This window comes from Schistocerca piceifrons, chromosome 1 (genome assembly GCF_021461385.2).
Source record: "Schistocerca piceifrons isolate TAMUIC-IGC-003096 chromosome 1, iqSchPice1.1, whole genome shotgun sequence".
Taxonomy (NCBI): Eukaryota; Metazoa; Arthropoda; class Insecta; order Orthoptera; family Acrididae; genus Schistocerca; species Schistocerca piceifrons.
The window spans coordinates 260688290-260707367 of record NC_060138.1 but is presented as its reverse complement, the minus strand read 5'-3'; the positions used below and the strand labels follow the sequence as shown (position 1 = coordinate 260707367).

The 19078-nt window shown below is 43.4% G+C and overlaps 1 protein-coding gene across 1 annotated transcript in view; it reads right to left on the bottom strand.

Moving 5' to 3' along the window:
* Nucleotides 1-19078, bottom strand: part of LOC124709827 (hemicentin-1-like) — a 432676-nt gene that overhangs the window by 256132 nt on the left and 157466 nt on the right. Inside the window, exon 4 of the mRNA XM_047240877.1 lies at nt 11397-11612. Coding sequence (XP_047096833.1) covers nt 11397-11612 — 216 coding nt within the window. The remainder of the gene's footprint in view (nt 1-11396; nt 11613-19078) is intronic.

Genomic DNA, 19078 nt, shown 5'->3' with positions numbered 1-19078 from the left:
CGATTAAATCTTTGGGCGTAACACTGCAGAGCGATATGAAGTGGGAGAAGCATGTAATTGCAGTTGCGTTGAAGGCGGATAGTCATCTTCGGTTCATTGGTTGAATTTTGGGAAGATGTGGTTCATCTGTAAAGGAGACCGCTTATAAAATACTAATACGACCTATCCTTGAGTACTGCTCGAGCGTTTGGGATCCCTATGAGGTCGGATTGAGGGAGGACATAGAAGCAATTCAGAGGCGGGCTGCTAGATTTGTTACTGGTAGGTTTAATCATCACGCGAGAGTTACGGAAATGCTTCAGGAACTCGGGTGGGAGACTCTGCAGGAAAGGAGGCGCTCTTTTCGTGAATCGCTACTGAGGAAATTTAGAGAACCAGAATTTGAGGCTGACTGCAGTACAATTTTACTGCCGCCAACTTATATTTCGCGGAAAGACCACAAAGATAAGATAAGAGAGATTAGGGCTCGTACAGAGGCACATCAGCAGTCATTTTTCCCTCGTTCTGTTTGGGAGTGGAACAGGGACAGAAGATGCTAGTTGTGACAAGAGGTACCCTCCGCCACGCACCTTATCGTGGACTGCGGAATATGTATGTAGATGTAGATTTAAAACGAAAGTATTCACGAAACTTCCACTTTTAATCAATAACCTGTGGCCGTGTCCTGAGGGATAAAGCGCCCGTTTTACTTCCAAAACGGACAGCAGGAGAAGTCAGTAGCCGAAAACCTACAAAAAATAGTAGACATATTACATAGAACAGCCGCGCGGGGTAGCCGCGCGGTCTAGGCGCTTTCTCGCGGTTTACGCGGCTTTCCCCCGTTGGAGGTTCGAGTCCTCCCTAAGGCATGGGTGTATGTGTTGTACTTAACGTAAGCTGGTTTAAGTTACATTAAGTAGTGTGTAAGCTTAGGGACCGGTGAACTCAGCAGTTTGGTCCCATACGAATTCACACACATTTGAACATTTTTTACATATAATTAATAAACGAAAATAATATTTTTCACCTAGGAGAGTCGATCCTACCTTAGTATGAAGGAGACACTAGTGCGTTATGCATGCGACACTGTCAAGATACTTAAGGAATTCTGCCAAGAAGTGGACTCACAACGAAACTGAGCATTTAATTAGTTTGTACGAGAAGGCCAGCGTTATCGAATATACAGTTACTGGAGTACAGGAACTGAGATAAGAAACAAAGATTGTTGGTTGAAATGACCACAGTTTTTAACATCTTCACAGATGAATTTACCAGAATATACACGACTTAACAAAGCAGGCTATTTAGTTTTATTGCATAGAGGAATTAACATACAGAAACAACTGAAGCCATATTTGGAAGCAGTCGTTTAGGAACTTGGAAAAGTGCCATAAAACTCCAAGTAACACAGAATGAGATTTTCACTCTGCAGCGGAGTGTGCGCTGATATGAAACTTCCTGGCAGATTAAAACTGTGTGTCCGACCGAGACTCGAACTCGGGACCTTTGCCTTTCGCGGGCAGTTGCTCTACCATCTGAGCTACCGAAGCACGACTCACGCCCGGTACTCACAGCTTTACTTCTGCCAGTATCTCGTCTCCTACCTACCAAACTTTACAGAAGCTCTCCTGTGAACCTTGCAGAACTAGCACTCCTGAAAGAAAGGATACTGCGGAGACATGGCTTAGCCACAGCCTGGGGGATGTTTCCAGAATGAGACTTTCACTCTGAAGCGGAGTGTGCGCTGATATGAAACTTCCTGGCAGATTAAAAATGTGTGCCCGACCGAGACTCGAACGCGGGACCTTTGCCTTTCGCGGGCAAGTGCTCTACCATCTGAGCTACCGAAGCACGACTCACGTCCGGTACTCACAGCTTTACTTCTGCCAGTATCTCGTCTCCTACCTTCCAAACTTTACAGAAGCTCTCCTGCAAACCTTGCAAAACTAGCACTCCTGAAAGAAAGGATACTGCGGAGACATGGCTTAGCCACAGCATGGGGGATGTTTCTAGAATGAGACTTTAACTCTGCAGCGGAGTGTGCGCTGAGCACTTGCCGCGAAAGGCAAAGGTCCCGAGTTCGAGTCTCGGTCGGGCACACAGTTTTAATCTGCCAGGAAGTTTCATATCAGTGCACACTCCGCTGCAGAGTGAAAATCTCATTCTGGAAACATCCCCCAGGCTGTGGCTAAGTCATGTCTCCGCAGTATCCTTTCTTTCAGGAGTGATAGTTCTGTAAGGTTCGCAGAAGAGCTTCTGTAAAGTTTCGAAGGTAGGAGACGAGATACTGGCAGAAGTAAAGCTGTGAGTACTGGTAGAGCACTTGCCCGCGAAAGGCTAAGGTCCCGAGTCCGAGTCTCGGTCGGTCACACATTTTTAATCTGCCAGGAAGTTCCAAGTAACACAGCTGTAGCTAAAATTGTTATGACGTGGTATTTATTCATTATATTAGTAAATTGGGAGGTGAAGAAGAGCTCTTCAGGAATTCAGGAGTGGTTCTATAAATGAATAAAATTAAAACCCTTCAGTTAAATACATGTCTGGAAATGCTTTATTTATCAGATTACAACCGTATTTGGCTTTTGAATGACTGTGGGAATCAAGATGAAAGCTGGTACAGTGTTATTTCATCATAATTGTTACTTTAAGAATGTTTCAAGAGAATAAACGTACGTCACGCGAGAAATCATAATATCACAGGCAGTCTGTCTTTTATATTAACAGAGTTAATGCGTCCAGTTATGACGAGTATTTCATCCCGTTCCATAGCTCATATATTTCGCTATTGTTGTGGATCTTCCATCACAAGTTCCTCAAAGAGATCTTCTCTGCTTCAAAACCGTCACAGCACTTAGTTCACTCTCTCATCCAACACAAACACGATCGTTTGCGTTCTTTCTTTCTGCCAAAGTACGAGGGCTATTTGGAAAGTAAGGAACGATAGGGCGCAGAATGGAAACCACAGTGAAAATCAAAACTGTTTTATTTACTATGGTTAGGTACACCTTCCAGCTACTTCTCCATACAGTCGTTGCTCCGACTGTAGTTTTGTACCAACTTTTCAATTCCCTAGTTATAGAAGACAGCCGGCAGTGCTTTTCGACAATTCTGCCCTCTGAACTACAGCCCATTGTCTGTGTCAAAATATTGTCTTCATAGCCAGCGGTTCATTTGAGCAGAGATGAACCGCATGGGTAGCCAATTACAGGCTGTATTGAGGGTGATCAAACACTTCCCATCGGAAAAACTGCAGGATCATCTTCATTGCCCCTGCAGAGTGCGCCCGAAAATTGTCGTGTAGAACGAACCGCATGACAGTTATGCTATGTGGATTGCATAGCTTCAGGCGAAATTTTTCGCCAGGCCCTCATACTTGGCGGGTGACGCTAGTTTCTAGCCATCTTTACGTTCTCACTGTGAACTCAGAACTGAAAAGATGCGCTCGACAGGTGTACTAGACACAGTGCCCAACGCATCTGTGGAAAGCTTCATGAGATTTTGACTGTATTTTCAATATCGGGACCTATCGTTCCTTGCCTTTCGAATAACCCTCGTATTAAAAGCTCGGCTGCAGCTTGACGTTCTTTCATTGCAACCTCTTCTTTCACGCATATAAACATAACTCAGCTATCTCACTGAGAGTGATCACTCAGCTCTCACAGACTCTCTCTCCCTTCTGTGTGCAAACGCTTCAAATATCTGCTGTCGTTAAGACTCCCAGACTCTTCCTGTACACACAGGTTGTTACAAAGTTAAATTTCGTATTTTGTTCAAGTTATGATAAACTGATCTAATATTTTGTGGCTGTTCTAGTATCCAGTAGTTCCACCACTGTGCCAAAGAGTGCTACTTCGTCCGGTACAAGAGTTATAATGTTCAATACACATCTTTGTAGTAATTGTGGAATTTCTAAGTCGGTTCTGTTAGCAAGTGTCACAACGAGTTTGTGTGACTATGATTACAACAACTACTGCAGCAACAACAAATTTGAGCAGATCTCTCAAATAGGTATAAACAATTAACCAAACAGTGAAATTAAGCTTAAAAAGTTGTTTATGAACAGAATTTACTTTTAGCTCACTAACGGTTTTGTTCCGTCTTTTCACTTGCTTCTCATTTCTTATCATTGAGCGATACGACTTTACTACAAAAGCGGCTGCTCTGTTTATGACTTCCGAATGGCTTCCTTCTCTCTAGAGTCCGCCCGCTTAGCTGAGTGGTAACGTAATTTCCTCCAATGCAGCGGGCGCGAGTTCGATTCCCGGCCAGATTACAAATTTTCTCCGCTCACGCCCTGGGTGTTGTGTTGTCCTCATCATCTTCTCATCCTCATCACCACCACGCAGGTCGCCCAATGTGGCGTCGATCGGAATAAGTCTTGCACTCAGCTGAGTGCAGCAAGTCTTCTTCAAGGCTCTCGTTATCTAACGAGTACTCCTCGATACCACAGCGATCAGCCCTCTCCTACCTGACATTCGGTGACCATCAAGGACGTGCCGCATACCTTGCGCCGCCTTAACACGTAAATGTAATGGCGAAGTGCTTGTTACACTACTGGTTCGGTAGGATCACTAAGACCCCAGCTTATTATTTCCAAGTTAGTTGAATGACACTACAACTTTTATAACAAATCTTAAACACTACTAGTATTCCAAGATGAACGCAGTTAAAGAAGCTGAGTTAGTACTTTACAATGATCTTCAATAATCCACATCAATATTTAAGTGATTTTTGCAATAGAACTCACTGTCTGTTTCATCAACAATTTAGTGTACCCATCATCGAATTTTACTTTAATACCGTTTTAATCTAGCAACTAATTTCATGTTAGGTACGGTGGGGCTATATAATGCGGAAACTTTTGAGAGCAAAAACTGTATGTGGATGGGCCACAATGAAAGGGCCAATCCATGTCACAATGAAAGAGAAAAAAAATTTAATTAATTTCGTAACTGCAGCCACAGATAAGCGCTGATTACAATATTTCGATCTGATTTGTACTAAACTTAGACTGGACTGATCGTTTACTGAAAAGTCGTAAGACCTTGCAATTATGCAATTAGATTAATTTTAACTGCAGAATGAGTGCCATCGATGAACTTTCTCCAGGAAACTCCATCGAATTAGGGGGTAATGTAATACCCGAAACCTCCCGTAGATTAAAGGTGAAAATGCTCCAGATGGCGAATTCCTTTAAATGTTCGCGGGTGTTACATTTGAACTTAGGGTGAAGCAGCGTGTTGGCGAAGACATACCTGTTCCTCCATAGTTCGAAAAACGTACGCCAGACATGCCTCCCAATGTGAGTGGCAAAGGCTGGTGGTGGCCCGACAGACCGAGACTTAGGTAGCGGTTCCGCCTCCAGCCCTGCTACGCTGGGTACAGGAAAATATCAATCGCGGACGCATGTAACTCTGCTGCCCCAGAGATCAAAAATAACTTGGAGAGCCTCTCTCCAGCCCATTCGGTAGCTCATCTTTGACGATTATATATCGCAGATAGCAGTAATGAGGCACTTGTCACCTTTTTGGTACACAAGGGCTGCTCTCCACCACGCTGGAAGCAACCTCGTCTCATCTGTAGTATCATAGGCTACCGATAGTACTGGAGCCGGTGCGTCGAAGATTCCTGCGGGCGCCGTGAGTGGCGCTTTGAACTTGGCTACCAATGAAGAACTTCCAAGCAGGTGAACAGTAAAGATCGAAAGGACGGTGAAATAAGCAGCGGGCGCATGGCCACGAGCCTTCCAGCTCAAGACTACTTCTAGTCGTTAGTTAGTGCCGAACATAAAACCGAGTTGTAGATACTTTGCCCTACCGGAAAACATTCAATGTACCTAGCCGCATACCCGTGTGGAGACTCTCCTTATAACTACCAACGGCTGCCACAAGTTGTCAACAGTGTAGCATTTCTTCGCCCACAAGTTGAGTACAATATATTTATTTAAAGTGCACTTGTGTGCGCATCGTACGTTTGACCAGCATGTTTCCCGTTAGAAAAAAGCGTAGCAAATACCACGATTCCTTTCATGCGCTCACTGTGTTTTCCACCGGAGGAATCAGGCATCGCGACTCCACTGTTCGTTATTTGCTAAGTCCTGTGATTTGTTTCCTGCCATTGTGCTCGTAATACGCAACTAATGGCTAGCAAGTCTCAATTTCTTGATTCGTTTCAGTAAAACAGTCCTCGCTCCCTCTACGGAGTGGACTTATTCTCCTTTAGATTTTCATTATGTTTTATATATTTTTCGTCTCATTCCTTGTCCTACCAAGAATGCGCCATCTCGCAACGTAGTTCAGAATTGTGGATACGTTGTATTAAACGCTGTGATAGGCTACTTCGCATTTGTGTGTCTTCCTACGATATACGTAAAAATTTAATCACATATACTGGCTATCATTTTTATGTAGCTTTCTCTCCGTCCGTTTTTCTTTAAATTAATCAATTAGGCAATGAAACATTGCCAAGACGAGGCGTTTGCAAGGTCCAGAGACAGCTGATTAATATCTGAGTGCAACAACCTGTCTGATAAGGAAACGATAACAGGGAGTGACTTAAGTAGTTCCATTAGCATGATTTAACATCCATCGGCGGATCACTATAAGTACAGTCCACAACGTGGAGGAAAATTGGCCTACGGTCACAAAGTTACCTGCTGTAAACACAAACACACTATTGAAACAAATTTCGGGCTATCAGTGGGTCGTCGTTCAATACATGCCACGATGTTTCGACTAAGCACCTGCCAGTAATCGTCAGGTGGGCCATCGAAGACCGACGTCCTCCGTTCCGCAGTAAATAGTACTCTATGAGTATTACAGGTATGCGTGAAAATAAAGGTGACAGACGCACCAGACATCCCTCAGAAAGCGCCCTCGCTGGCGGAACCTGGGGACTCAGCTGTCCTCCGCATTCCTCTCGCCTCGGTCGTCAGGGCACTATTTTGTCGTATTCGATTAGAGCAAGTCTTGCAGATGACGAGGTTCCACGCACTGTCCAACTGGTAGCCACTATCACGGTTCATCAGATTTTTAGTCAGGTGTATTTCTACAGATTCCTTAATAATGAAGGCCCCAAAAAGGATTTCGCTGTAGTGAGACTCATTGTATTATCACATTCCGTCCGCCTGCTTAACTGGGTAAAGTGCTCGCCTGCCATGCACCCCGGGTTCAATTCCCGACCGGCTCTGAGATTGTGTCCGCTCGGGGACTGGGTGTTGTCGTCGTCAGCATAATTTCATCCTTATCACCGGTGTGCAAGTCGCCCAATGTGGCGTCGAATGAAATAAGACTTGCACTTGGCGGCCGAACTTCCCCGAATAGGGGCCTCCCGGCCAACGATGCCATACGCTCATTTCATTTTTTTATCACATTCCATTGAATGTCCAGTGGAAATGCTGAAAAAGGCTGGCGCAACTTTGATGTTCAATTCAACGTCTCCTCACAGTGTGTGTGGTCTGACCTATGTAAGTCCTATGACATTGGGCAAGGTACTTTGTAAATTCCGGCCTTCCGGAATAATAACATATCATTGCATGATGCCAGATTGTCTGCAATCGTAGATGGTGGACGGAAAACTACTTTAACCTGAAATTACGAAGTATTTTTGCTATTTTAAGCGAAATGTCGCTCACAGAAGAAAGAAAAGGTGAAGATTTTGCCGGCGTGTTGTCCTGTTCAGCTACCTCCTGCTTCTTGATTTTAACTGATAGTGCCCTGTGAATCTGCCGTGTAGAATATCCATTTTCCCGAACACTAGTTAAGCGAGTTCTTAAGGCAAACTATCTATATCTGAGACTAAGTAAGCTCTGTGTACATGTGTTTTACGCACGTTCGTAATTTGTGACGATTGGTGGCAACTTGAAGCTTGCAAATAGAAATCAGTATGAATTGTCTTACGATAAACTGAATGCTACTGAAAACAATCACTTTTGCGTCTAATAAGACATTCAAGGAAGGCATACAACCCTCCTTCTCTATGTCCATAGTGAACCGGGTGTACTTATGAATGTAATTTAGTTGATACACACTGAGGAGGTAATGTCATGGGATAGCGATACGCACATATATAGATGCTTGTAGTGTCGCATACACAAGGTGTATAAGAGTAGTACATTGACGGAGCTGTTATTTGTACTTAGGTGATTCATTTGAAATTGTTTGCAAAGTTATAATGGCCGCACAACGGGAATTAACTGACTCCGAATGCGATATGGTAGTTGGAGCTGGAATTGGGGACATATCTTTTCGGAAATCATTAGGGAATTCAGTATTCCGAGATCCACGTCAGAGACGACTTAGTGGCCGACGTCCTTCACTTAACGGCGGAAACACGCAGCGTCTGCGTATAATTGTTAGAATAAACAGACAAGCAACACTGTGTGATATAACCGCAGAATTCAAAGTGGGAGGCACGTTGAACGTGTGCTCTAGAACAGTGTGCCGAAATTTGGCGTTAAAGTGCAATGACAGCAGACGACCGACTCGAGAGCCCTCGATAACAGAACGACATCACCTCCAGCGCCTCTCCTGGGCTCGTGACCATCTCGGTTGGACCAAAGACAACTGTAAAACTGTGGCCTGGTCACGTGAGTCCCCATTTCAGCTGGTAAGAGGTGGCGACAGGGTTGAGAAGTGACGGAGACCTCACGAAGCCAGGGACCCAAACGTCAAAAGGGCACTTTGCGGACTGATGGTGGCTCCATAGTGTCGTGGGCTGTGTTGACATGCAATTGACCGGACCTTCTTGTTCAAATGAACCGATCACTGACTAGGAATTTGTTATGCATGCCTACTTAGAGACAATTTGCAGGCATTAATGGAAATCATGTTCCCAAACAACAATGCGTCGTGTCATCGAGCCACAACTGATCGAAATTGGCTTCAAGAACATTTTAGGCAATTTGAGAGAATGTACTGGCCGCGCAAATTACGGGGCGTACACTGCATGTGGGTTGGTGCATAAAATTCTGCATCGGAAACACTTTCGCCATCATGGACGGCTCTAGCTGCAGGAGACCTCTTCAATGGGTAACATGGGGATGACAGACAGGTGCCTAATTGAAATATTGTGGGATGTATTGAACAGCGACCCGCTACAACCCCGAAATTTGTCTGAACATTCAATTCGACGAGAAAATTTTAAAATTCACAATAAACAGTCTGCTCAGCTGCTCAAAGGATTCTGTCCGAAATGAACTGAGACGTAGAACTGCAGTACCTCAAACATTCAAACTACAGAAAAAAAATCCCTGTGTTACGCATCATGCCACGACAGTAGTTACAAGTCGAGGTAATCAAGAATTCTCTTGGAGGCGAGTAATAGGGTGCATAATTGTGCCGTGCAGGCTAGTGCTTTCGCTGCAAGCTCAATGACTGAGAATACTGTAGTTGTAAGGTAAGAACCGGGAAAACCGACTAGTTAAAATCGATACCGGTATTTCTGTTCTGAATAACCGATATTTTCCGCTACTTTCCTTATCTCGATTATAACAAGTGCTTTTTATTTATTTTAATAACAACCAGGTAAAACGCCGAAATGTCAATTTACCATAGCAGCAGTCCAAATTTTTTTCGCGTTTAAATAACCTTTTTGAAAAAGCGAGTAATTTATATCCAAAAATTTTGCATTGCTTTGAAATATTCCATTATTATGGAAAATGGGAAAAGCAGTCAGTGGTGTTTTAATAACAATGCCGACAGAAGCGAGAAGCAAATTGATATTAATCGCCGCAGTAGTATTGCACCTGGGAGTGAAAGCTCTTCGGTCTCTTTGTCTTGAGTTTTTATTGTGATATTTCGCGAAGACATGCTGAACCACTTACTAGCATATACATAACTGTCCTCAAGTCATTTACAGAGCGGTACATTTTCCTTAGTCACCGCTGTGCTTGTCTACTGTGATGCCAATGCGTGTTTCCCATGACGGTCACAGGCGGCAAAGTGGAGCAGTATCGTGGTCGGGTACTACACGATTGGTGAGACAATAATGTACCTGTTGCCTTCTGGCGTAGTGCCAAGAATGGTACGTGTGTACGTGTGGTGTAGCGAGAGTTGCCCCATGTGGTCTCTATGGTAGTTTCTCGTTGCTGTCGTCGGACATAACTTGTTACAGACTGGCACCATCTTTAGCCTGGAAGTGTTTCGCAAAATGCGTCATCAATGAAATACAATGCCTTTGGAAGTTTAAGAACGGGAGGAGTTGCAATAAACTTCCGACATCATGTAAGGAGTAAACTTAAAACTGGGCAGTTCATTCGGAGTTTAAAAATAGAAAGTAGCTGATCTGTTGCTTATGTCTACATAACATACCTATATGTTCTTGTTGCTTTCGAAAACGGATAAATTCACATGGAAAAACAGAGTTCTTCAGACTCAATTGTCACCCTTTTTGCACTGATCACTCGTAATTCGCTAACAGTGGTATGACGCTCGATTACAAAATGATTGTTGAGCAGAGTTTTAAATAAATTTGCGTCAAAATACTGGAGTAGTATTCAGCCAATTACTGCTTTTCGGAAAAGCCGCGAACTTTGAACAGACTAAGTTTTCGTTTACTAGTCTATATATTTCGTATTTTTCACTCTATGAACGTTGAAACGCAGTGAGCAAAAATTTTTAACTCTTTATTTGATTTGTATATTTATTGCAGAAAACAGGAGGATAGATCTACCGAAAAATCGGATATTTCAGGAACCGGTTATTTTGAGCGTTTTTAACACTCGATTAAATTGGCGTTCTAAACAACAAAGATAACCGAAGATAGATTGTTCCAGCGATAACTGCCATCCCTATTGTAAGGAAGATTTAATAGTTCTCTTTTGTATTTTATTTGCAACATGCTCCAGTACAATTTTTGTAATACTAGTTGCATGTATTGTGACTGTGTGTGTGTGTGTGTGTGTGATGTTGAGACAAGGGAGAGTGTGAAACCTAGTGCCGACACATAGGCTATGCCTCACAAGTAACACAAAGGGGACCATCAAGCTTAAAGTCACCGTGGGCAGTGCCAGATGTCCTCACTTCATGGAACTGCGGAAAGGTTTGGTAGTTAAACCACGACCGTGACGCAAATTCTGGTGACCAGGAACTTTAAGCCGACACCTCTCTCACCCTTGACGGGCAAATATTGGTAGTGAAAATATTTTCGAACCGGCTCACCCGTGGGTCAAGCGCAACTGCACAAACGTGCGTTAGCGACCCTCTTTTTCAATCTGAATTTGTTCGTTATTGTTCGTTGCATTTGTTCGGAGCAGACATCCCTTGACGGCTGTTGAAGTTCATCTTTCATCTGTTTTTTTAATTTTTTTTATTACGGGGGTCAGAGAACCCTCTGACCAAAATCGCTGATCTACCATGCTAGCAGCCCTCGCCCACGTAGGCGGGAGTAAAGCACTGTGGGATTGGCTGTGTACTCACGCAGCAGGTGGACGGCGGCGCTGGCGGCGACGGGCGGCACGTGGGGGCTGCTGACGGCCTGGCAGGAGACGACGGCGAGCAGGAGGGCGCGCGACAGCCGCGGCAGCCGCAGCGACGCCGCGACGCCGCCCTCCGGCAGCAGCCGCTGCTGCTCCAGCGCGCCCTCCAGCGGCGGCGCGCCGTTCAGCCGCCAGTACAGCCGCGGGATGGGCCGGCCTGCGGGGCACACACACTGACGGCTGACACAGCAGTACCACAGAGCAGGGTGCGCGTAATTAAACTCTGAGAGAAAGTGCACAGAACCCCTGGGGACTACGGGTATTGTCTTTTATTAGTAATCAAAACGATTTCGGTCACAGGTTCGAACCACCTCACTACTTAAAATTTGAATAAAAACCATCACCAATGGCGGCCAAGACCTTTGCCATGATAAGTCTCCATCACTCTGCCAACGGCCTTGTCAAAGCAAACGGAGGAGCGGACAGAGCCTCAGGGCAGTCACTTGTCCCAGGGATGATTATATATATATATAATCGTGTGGCTAGGGCCTCCCGCTGGGTAGGCCGTTCACCTGGTGCAAGTATTTCGATTTAACGCCACTTCGGCGACTTGCTCGTCCATGGGGATGAAATGATGATGATGATGATTAGGACAACACAACACCCAGTCCCTGAGGATTGACATTCTGTCCAGGGATGGGAAACTGTCATTATATGCGGATGAATTAGCAATGATCAACAGCCTGTTGATGAAAAAGGGGGGGGGAGGTGGGGGGGCGTCCGCAACTCGTGGTCTAGTAGCTAGCGTTGCTGCCTCTGGATCACGGGGTTTCGGGTTCGATTCCCGGCGGGAGGGGCATTTCTCTCTGCCCGGGGACTCGGTGTTTGTGTTGTCCTCATCATTTCATCATAATCACCATTCGTGACCGTGGCTAATTTGGATTGTGTAAATATTGGACTGTGTAAAAAATTGGAACTTCGCACAGGCGCTGATGACAGTGCAATTGAGCGCCCCACGAACCAAACGTCATGCAGGGGGCAATGAAAACGACTGCATTAAAAACACATAACGTGTATCCACAGGAAAGATAGCCTGTATTTGGAAAAGTATCACGACAATCTCTCCGTTCGCTAAAGTTTCCGGATTAGCTCGTCATTCGAATTTCCGAGAGGGGACTGCTAAGGGTTAGGTGAACATGAAAAAAAGTTGCAATAACAAAGGATAACGTTCATCGAGTCTGGACATAGAATTTCAGAAGTTTGAACTTGGCAGCGCAGCTGGAAATTTTAAAAAGGGGTATGCTAAAGTTCAGTATAGATATAGTGGGGCGTTGGTGAAGTGAAATGGAAAGAGGACGAGCATTAATGGCCACACGAATATGAGTATTATCAACAACAGCAGAAAATGGCAACGGGCGTAGGATACGTTATGAATAGGAAGGTAGAGCTGAGAGTGAGTTACTGTGGACAGTTCAGTGATAGGTTTGTTGTCATCAGAACATACAGCAAACCAACACCGACAACCATAGTTCAGGTGTACACGTCGACGTGGCAAGCCGAAGATGAAGTGTTGGAGAAAGGATATGAGGTTATTGAAAGAGTATTTCAGTACGTTAAACGAGATGAAAATATAATGGGAGACCGGGTAGTGGTTATGGTTGTAAGGCAACGAGTAGGAGAAAGGGTTACGGGAAAATATGGACTTGGTAGTAGGTACGAGAGGAGAGAAAGACTAATTGAGTTCTGCAATAAAAAGTAGTTAGTAACAGCACATATACTTGGAGAATGCCCATAGATAGGGGAAGATACTACATAAACTACATCATGGTAAGACAGAAATTCTTACATCAGATACAGGATTGTAAGGCGTACCCAGGAGCGCACATAGACTCAGATTGAAGTTTAATAGTGATGGACGACAGGATGAAATTTAAGAGACTAGTCAGGATGACGCAATGTGCATGGAAGTGGGGTGCAGAAGTTCGTAGGAATGACGCAATATGCTTGAAGCTCTCTGAGGCTATAGATGCTGTGAAAAGGAGTAACTCAGTAGTCAGTTCAGTAGAAGACGAATGGACAGCTCTAAAAATTGAAATCACTCATTCTGGGGACAAAAACATGTATATAAAGAAGGTAACAAGGAAGAAACTCTGGATAACAGAAGAAATACTTCAATTGATCGACGAAAGGAGGAACAACAAATATGTTCAGACAAACTCAGGAATGCAGATACACAAGTCAGTTATGGATGAAGTAAATAGGAAGTGCAGGGAAAGTAAGGCGCAATGGCAACAGAAAAATTGGAAGAAGTCGAAAAAAAAAACGATTATCGAATGGACTGACTCAGCGTACAGAAAAGGAAAAGTAACTTTCGGTGAAATTAAAAGCAAGGCTGGTATCATTAAGAGTGCAATGGTAATTCCATGTTAAATGCGAAGGACGGATAGGTTGACAAAGTACACTGAAGGCCTATATGAGGGAGGATATGCTGATGTGATAGGGATAAGAAATAGGAGACGATATTGAAGAGAATAGGAGATCTAGAATTTGAATCAGAATTTGAAAGAGTTTTGGAAGTAAATAGGAAGTAAATCCTAGTCTAGTCGATCCTTCAGATCGAATAAGACGGAAGGGAATTTCTAAAATCAACACGTTGGGGGAAATGGCAACAAATCGACTTGTGTGTGTAATGTGTGAGTATGGCGATGTACCATGCGACTTTCGGAAAAAGCTATCGAAACAATTCTTACAATTGCAAGAGTCTACAAGTGCGACAATTATCGCTCTGTCACCTTAACTCCTCAAGCATCCAAGTTGCTGAGAAGAGTAATATGCAGAAAAATGGAAAAGAAGATTGAGGATGTGCTAGAGGAGATCCTTTTTGCTTTACGGAAGCTAAATGCACCAGAGAGGAAATTATGACGTTGCGGTTGCTAATGAAAGCAAGACTTACCATTATAGGATTCGTCAACCTGGGGAAGCGTTCATTACTGTCAAATAATGCAAGATGTCAGAAACTCTGAGGAAAATGCCTGATAGCTATAGAGCATGACGAGTAATATACAATATCGACATGAACAAAGCGGGAACAATAAGACTGGAAGACCAAGAACGAAGTGCTCCGATTAGAAAGGGTGTAAGACAAAGATGTAGCTTTTCACCCTACTGTTCAATCTAGGCATTACTGAAGCACTGACGGAATTCAAGCTGATGGAAGGGTGGTGCTATAATGCAGCTTCAAAGGATATCAATGATAAGATTCGCTGTTTAAATTGCTATCCTCATTGATAATGAACAAAGCTAATGAGTACGTAATATGGATTGACAGAAAATCGATGAAACGCGAAAGTAATAAGATGTAGCGGAAATGAGAACAAAGATAAACTTAATATCAGAACTAGTGATCAGAAGTAGACGAAGTTAAGGAATTCTGCTACCTAGGTAGCAAAATAAGTTATGATGGACGGTGCAAGGAGAGCATTAAAAGAGCACTAACAATGTCAAAAAGAGCGTCCTTGGCCTTAATTTGAGGAAGAAATTTCTGAGAATGTATTATGCAGCACATTATAGTGTGGTAGTGGGACCTGGACTGTGGTATAACCGGAAAGGAAAGATCGAAGCATCTAGAATGTGGTGCTACAGACGTTGGTGGATTGATAAGGTAAAGTATGGGGAGGTTCTCTGGAGAATTGATTAGAAACGGAATGTATCAAAGTCACTGGCAAGAAGAAGAGACAAGATGGTTGAAAGTCTGTTTAAACATCAGGTAAAAACTTCCATGGTTCTAGATGAAAGGGTACAGGATAAAATGTATAGAGGAAACCAGAGATTGAAAGACATGCAGCAAGTAATTGAGGACGTAGGTTGCAAGATGAAGAGGTTGGCTCAGGAATTCATGGCGAGTCCCATAAAACAAGTCAGAAGACTTAATCAGAAGACTGATGGAAAAGAAAGATTATATTACACATAAGAGAGAGAGAATTGGGAAAGGAAGAGAAGGGATGGGTGGGAAGATGTGATTTCCAGTCCCACAGTTTATTCTGATAATGCAACAGCGCGAGTTGTAAAATCATTAAAATCATACCTGATAAGGAGTGGAACCCGGATTTACCACTTCTTGTCGGTGATTGCCTTAACAGTTTCGGCCATCCGGATACGGTGCCTGACCGACTCAAATTTCCATATTAAGGCATGCTGGAACGCAATGTCTGTCGTCCGTTAATCCCTCACAATTCACGTAGGTGATCTGACGATATTAGTGCATCGGAACTGAAAGAAAGGCGAAGGAGCTGTCGCGTTCTTACAGAAATGTATATATTTGAGTGGTGCCTGGTCTGTCGGACTCTACGGGAGTCATTAATTTGCAAGTAGAGGGTTAATAGACGAGAGAGGGTGCGCTGCAGTGTGCGATAAATTGGAAATTTGTGTCGGTCAGCAATCTTGTGCCGAAGGCCGAAGTGATTAGTGTAAACGCTCTTGAGAAGCGGTAAATCCTTCTTCGAGTTCAGGCAGAAATTTTCAACTTTCGCAAGTGCGTTACCACAGCGTCATGTGCGGCTGTAAATCCCTGATTCCCACCCATTCCTTCGACTTCTTTCGCTATTCTCTATTTCATATTAGTGTATGCAACAGCCGAGTCAACACAAATAAATAAAAATATGTACTTGAAAGTTTCGCGACTCGAGACGGCCTTTGTGACAAACGAGTCAGCCGCGCGGAATGACCGCGTGGTTTAGGGCGCCATGTCACGAACTGCGCGGCTTCTCCCATCGGAGGTTTGTGTCCTCCCTCTGGCATTGTTGCATACGTTGTTCTTAGCATAAGTTAGTTGAAGTAGTGTGTAAGGACCGATGACCTCAGTAGTTTAGTCCCTTAGGAAATCACACACATTTGAAAATTTTAAACAAACGAGTGGTCGTTGCACAATGAAAATTTGTGGAAACATTTGCAAGGTCTTGCAGAAGAGAAATAACGAATAAACCTTCGCATAAAACACATTTTAATTTCAGAATTTAACATTTGTTGATTGATTATCATGTTTACATGTTAACTCAATCTTCCGTCGGTTCTTGGTAGAGCAACATTGTAATAAATGAATTTCGCTAGTTTGCTTTCGTTCTACAGTATACTGTAGAACAAAAGCATACTAGTGATATTAACTCATTATCATGTTTCCGTTATCAGGTTACAAACATTGATCAGTGTGACGACGATCAGCATCCACCACAGCGTGGAACTGCACTAGAAATTGTGCAGATACCATTTCATAATTGTTCGCATCACTTTTCGAAAGGTGGACCATGGAATGTTCAGCTTCGTGACACAGCTTCCGCACTGATCGAAGCTCGCTCATTCCGTCCAGCATTCTCAGACATCGATACAGAAACTTCCTCAACAATTTTTGCGCAACTGGCCGTCGGCCTCTCCCGGGAGCAATTCCCAAACCACCAGTTCTTTCGAACTTTCCAGTCTTGTTCTTCAACCCCGCGGCGCAAAGAGAAACCCTCGTATTCCTTTAATGCGTCTGTATTCATGAAGAACAGCGCCGCTATCGCTATTGTTTCAGTGAAACAGGTCTACACTAAATCCCTTCTCACCTTGTTCAGGCGCATGTTGTCTGACTGCAACTGTAACACACTGATGCTTCTGTTTCAACGCTACGTCGCCGTACCAGTATCGGCGCCTGACGGGAAGTCACAACAATAACACTGCGAAAAAAGCAAATATTGAAGAGCACAGTCTGAACATCATTCCTGCCCAGTTTCGTACCCATAGGATAAACTATTTTCCATCTGCACTGTGTCACGTAGTGAAAGTTTAATTATAGTCACCCTTTATTAAGCACTAGGCTGTTCCAACGCAGCACCGTGGGGCACGTCCACCCGCGAACTCCAGGATGACTCTTATTTGGCACGTATGAAATTTCAGCTCAAATAGGTTAAGGGGGAACGCTACTACTGAGACTTCGAAAACCGAAAAGCTATAAAACTAAATTTAATCCATGTTGTGAAGAAATGTTTGAAGTCTGTAACTATGTTGCAAATTTATAAATTAATGTCCTCTGCTTCGGTCACCTTTTACTAATAGTTAATCAACACTTGCTGCCATCGTCGCTTGCATCGCAGTTACATGTACGTGACATTAACCTGAATTACGATAACGTTCATTTACTGCGTGTACCAGTGAGTAAACGTGTCGAGATATAACTCTGTACAGAAAGATGCGTTTATTTTAGATGTTGTATATTTTAATTCGTTTCATTAGTGTATTTAATTATATTTATGTTTGAAATATCTGCACATAGATCACCGTAAAAAACACATTGAGATAAAGAAGGAATGACGTTGCCATTACGCCACGAACTTGAAGTCGACGTCCGGCATATTACGTAGCCCAAAACATTGCGTTCATCGCATTTATAACTCCATGGTTCACCGCGTCATGTCACTCTAATGAGCCCATACCCAGTTTCGAGACCGTTGGGGATACCTATCGACTTTTGCGGCTGTATCTGAAATAGCATCTGCTGCTTCGATTGTGCGGACACGTAATTGTTTCATCAAAACTGCCAGCAAGTTTAAAGGAATCACATTTCAGTCGAAGAACTTCAAGAAATATTACTTTTGTATACATGATTTATGATTGCTACGCTCTGAATTCTTTCGGCCGGTAATTATTCATTGTTCACATTTCCTTTTTCCTGAAAAAAGTTCTGGTTAGAACAGCCAGAGACATTGGTCACCTGCGTGTAAAATTTCGCAAACGCGAACATTAAAAATGTTCTGCATATGAGTTGAAACCCGGAAATGTAACGCTCACGAAGCAGTATTAGTAAGCAAACATTCCGGCTGCATTTGCAACTGATACAAATGTAGTAAAATTGGAATTAAGTGATTAAGGAAGCATTCTTTTCACGTCTCTTTCTGCTGTTTATGGATATTCCAAATATATCATCAAAAAACCAGTTACATTAACGAGGGAAAATGTGTCGTATTACTAGAGGAAGTACGCAGTTAAGAAGAGAAAAACGAAATTTCGTTACTGACACTATGTTATTCACGTAATCACTGTTGCTTTTAGTACTTAAAACAGTTATTGCATGCACACGACAGAAATAATGAACAAGGAGCAATCGAAAACAGCAATCTGAAAATGTTTTAGGGTATTTAAGACGGCGACAAGCCCAACCCACTCTGGCTTCAAAACAACGTACAGCGAAAGTACATAGTGCCTTCTCCCCATTTTTTTCAACTCCATGATCACAACTTAAGAATTTCACATTCAGATGTTTATACCATTCCAGCCTCTCTTGACTGCTTACATAAACTACTTTCATTTTTTAATAAAACAGACCATCAACTTTGGACGATTGCTTTAAGAAACTGTGACTACAGTTTAACATTTAGAAACGTGTCACAGTGTACTGAGCTAAGAACGGAAATATCTAATTATTCTTTCAAATCAACTTTGTACCCCTTGTCCACTTGATGCAATATATGGAGATCTTTCTTGATGTAATGGGATGGGTGGCCAGTGTCGTTAATGGGAATGGCTGTTGTTGATTTAGTATAACCGGGTGTGTGGTGCACGTTTACGTGTTCCCTGTACACTTCGAGGGACCCTCTCCCCCTTTGACCTATGTAGCCCGCTTCCCATGAGCTGCATAGAATTTTGTACCTGACT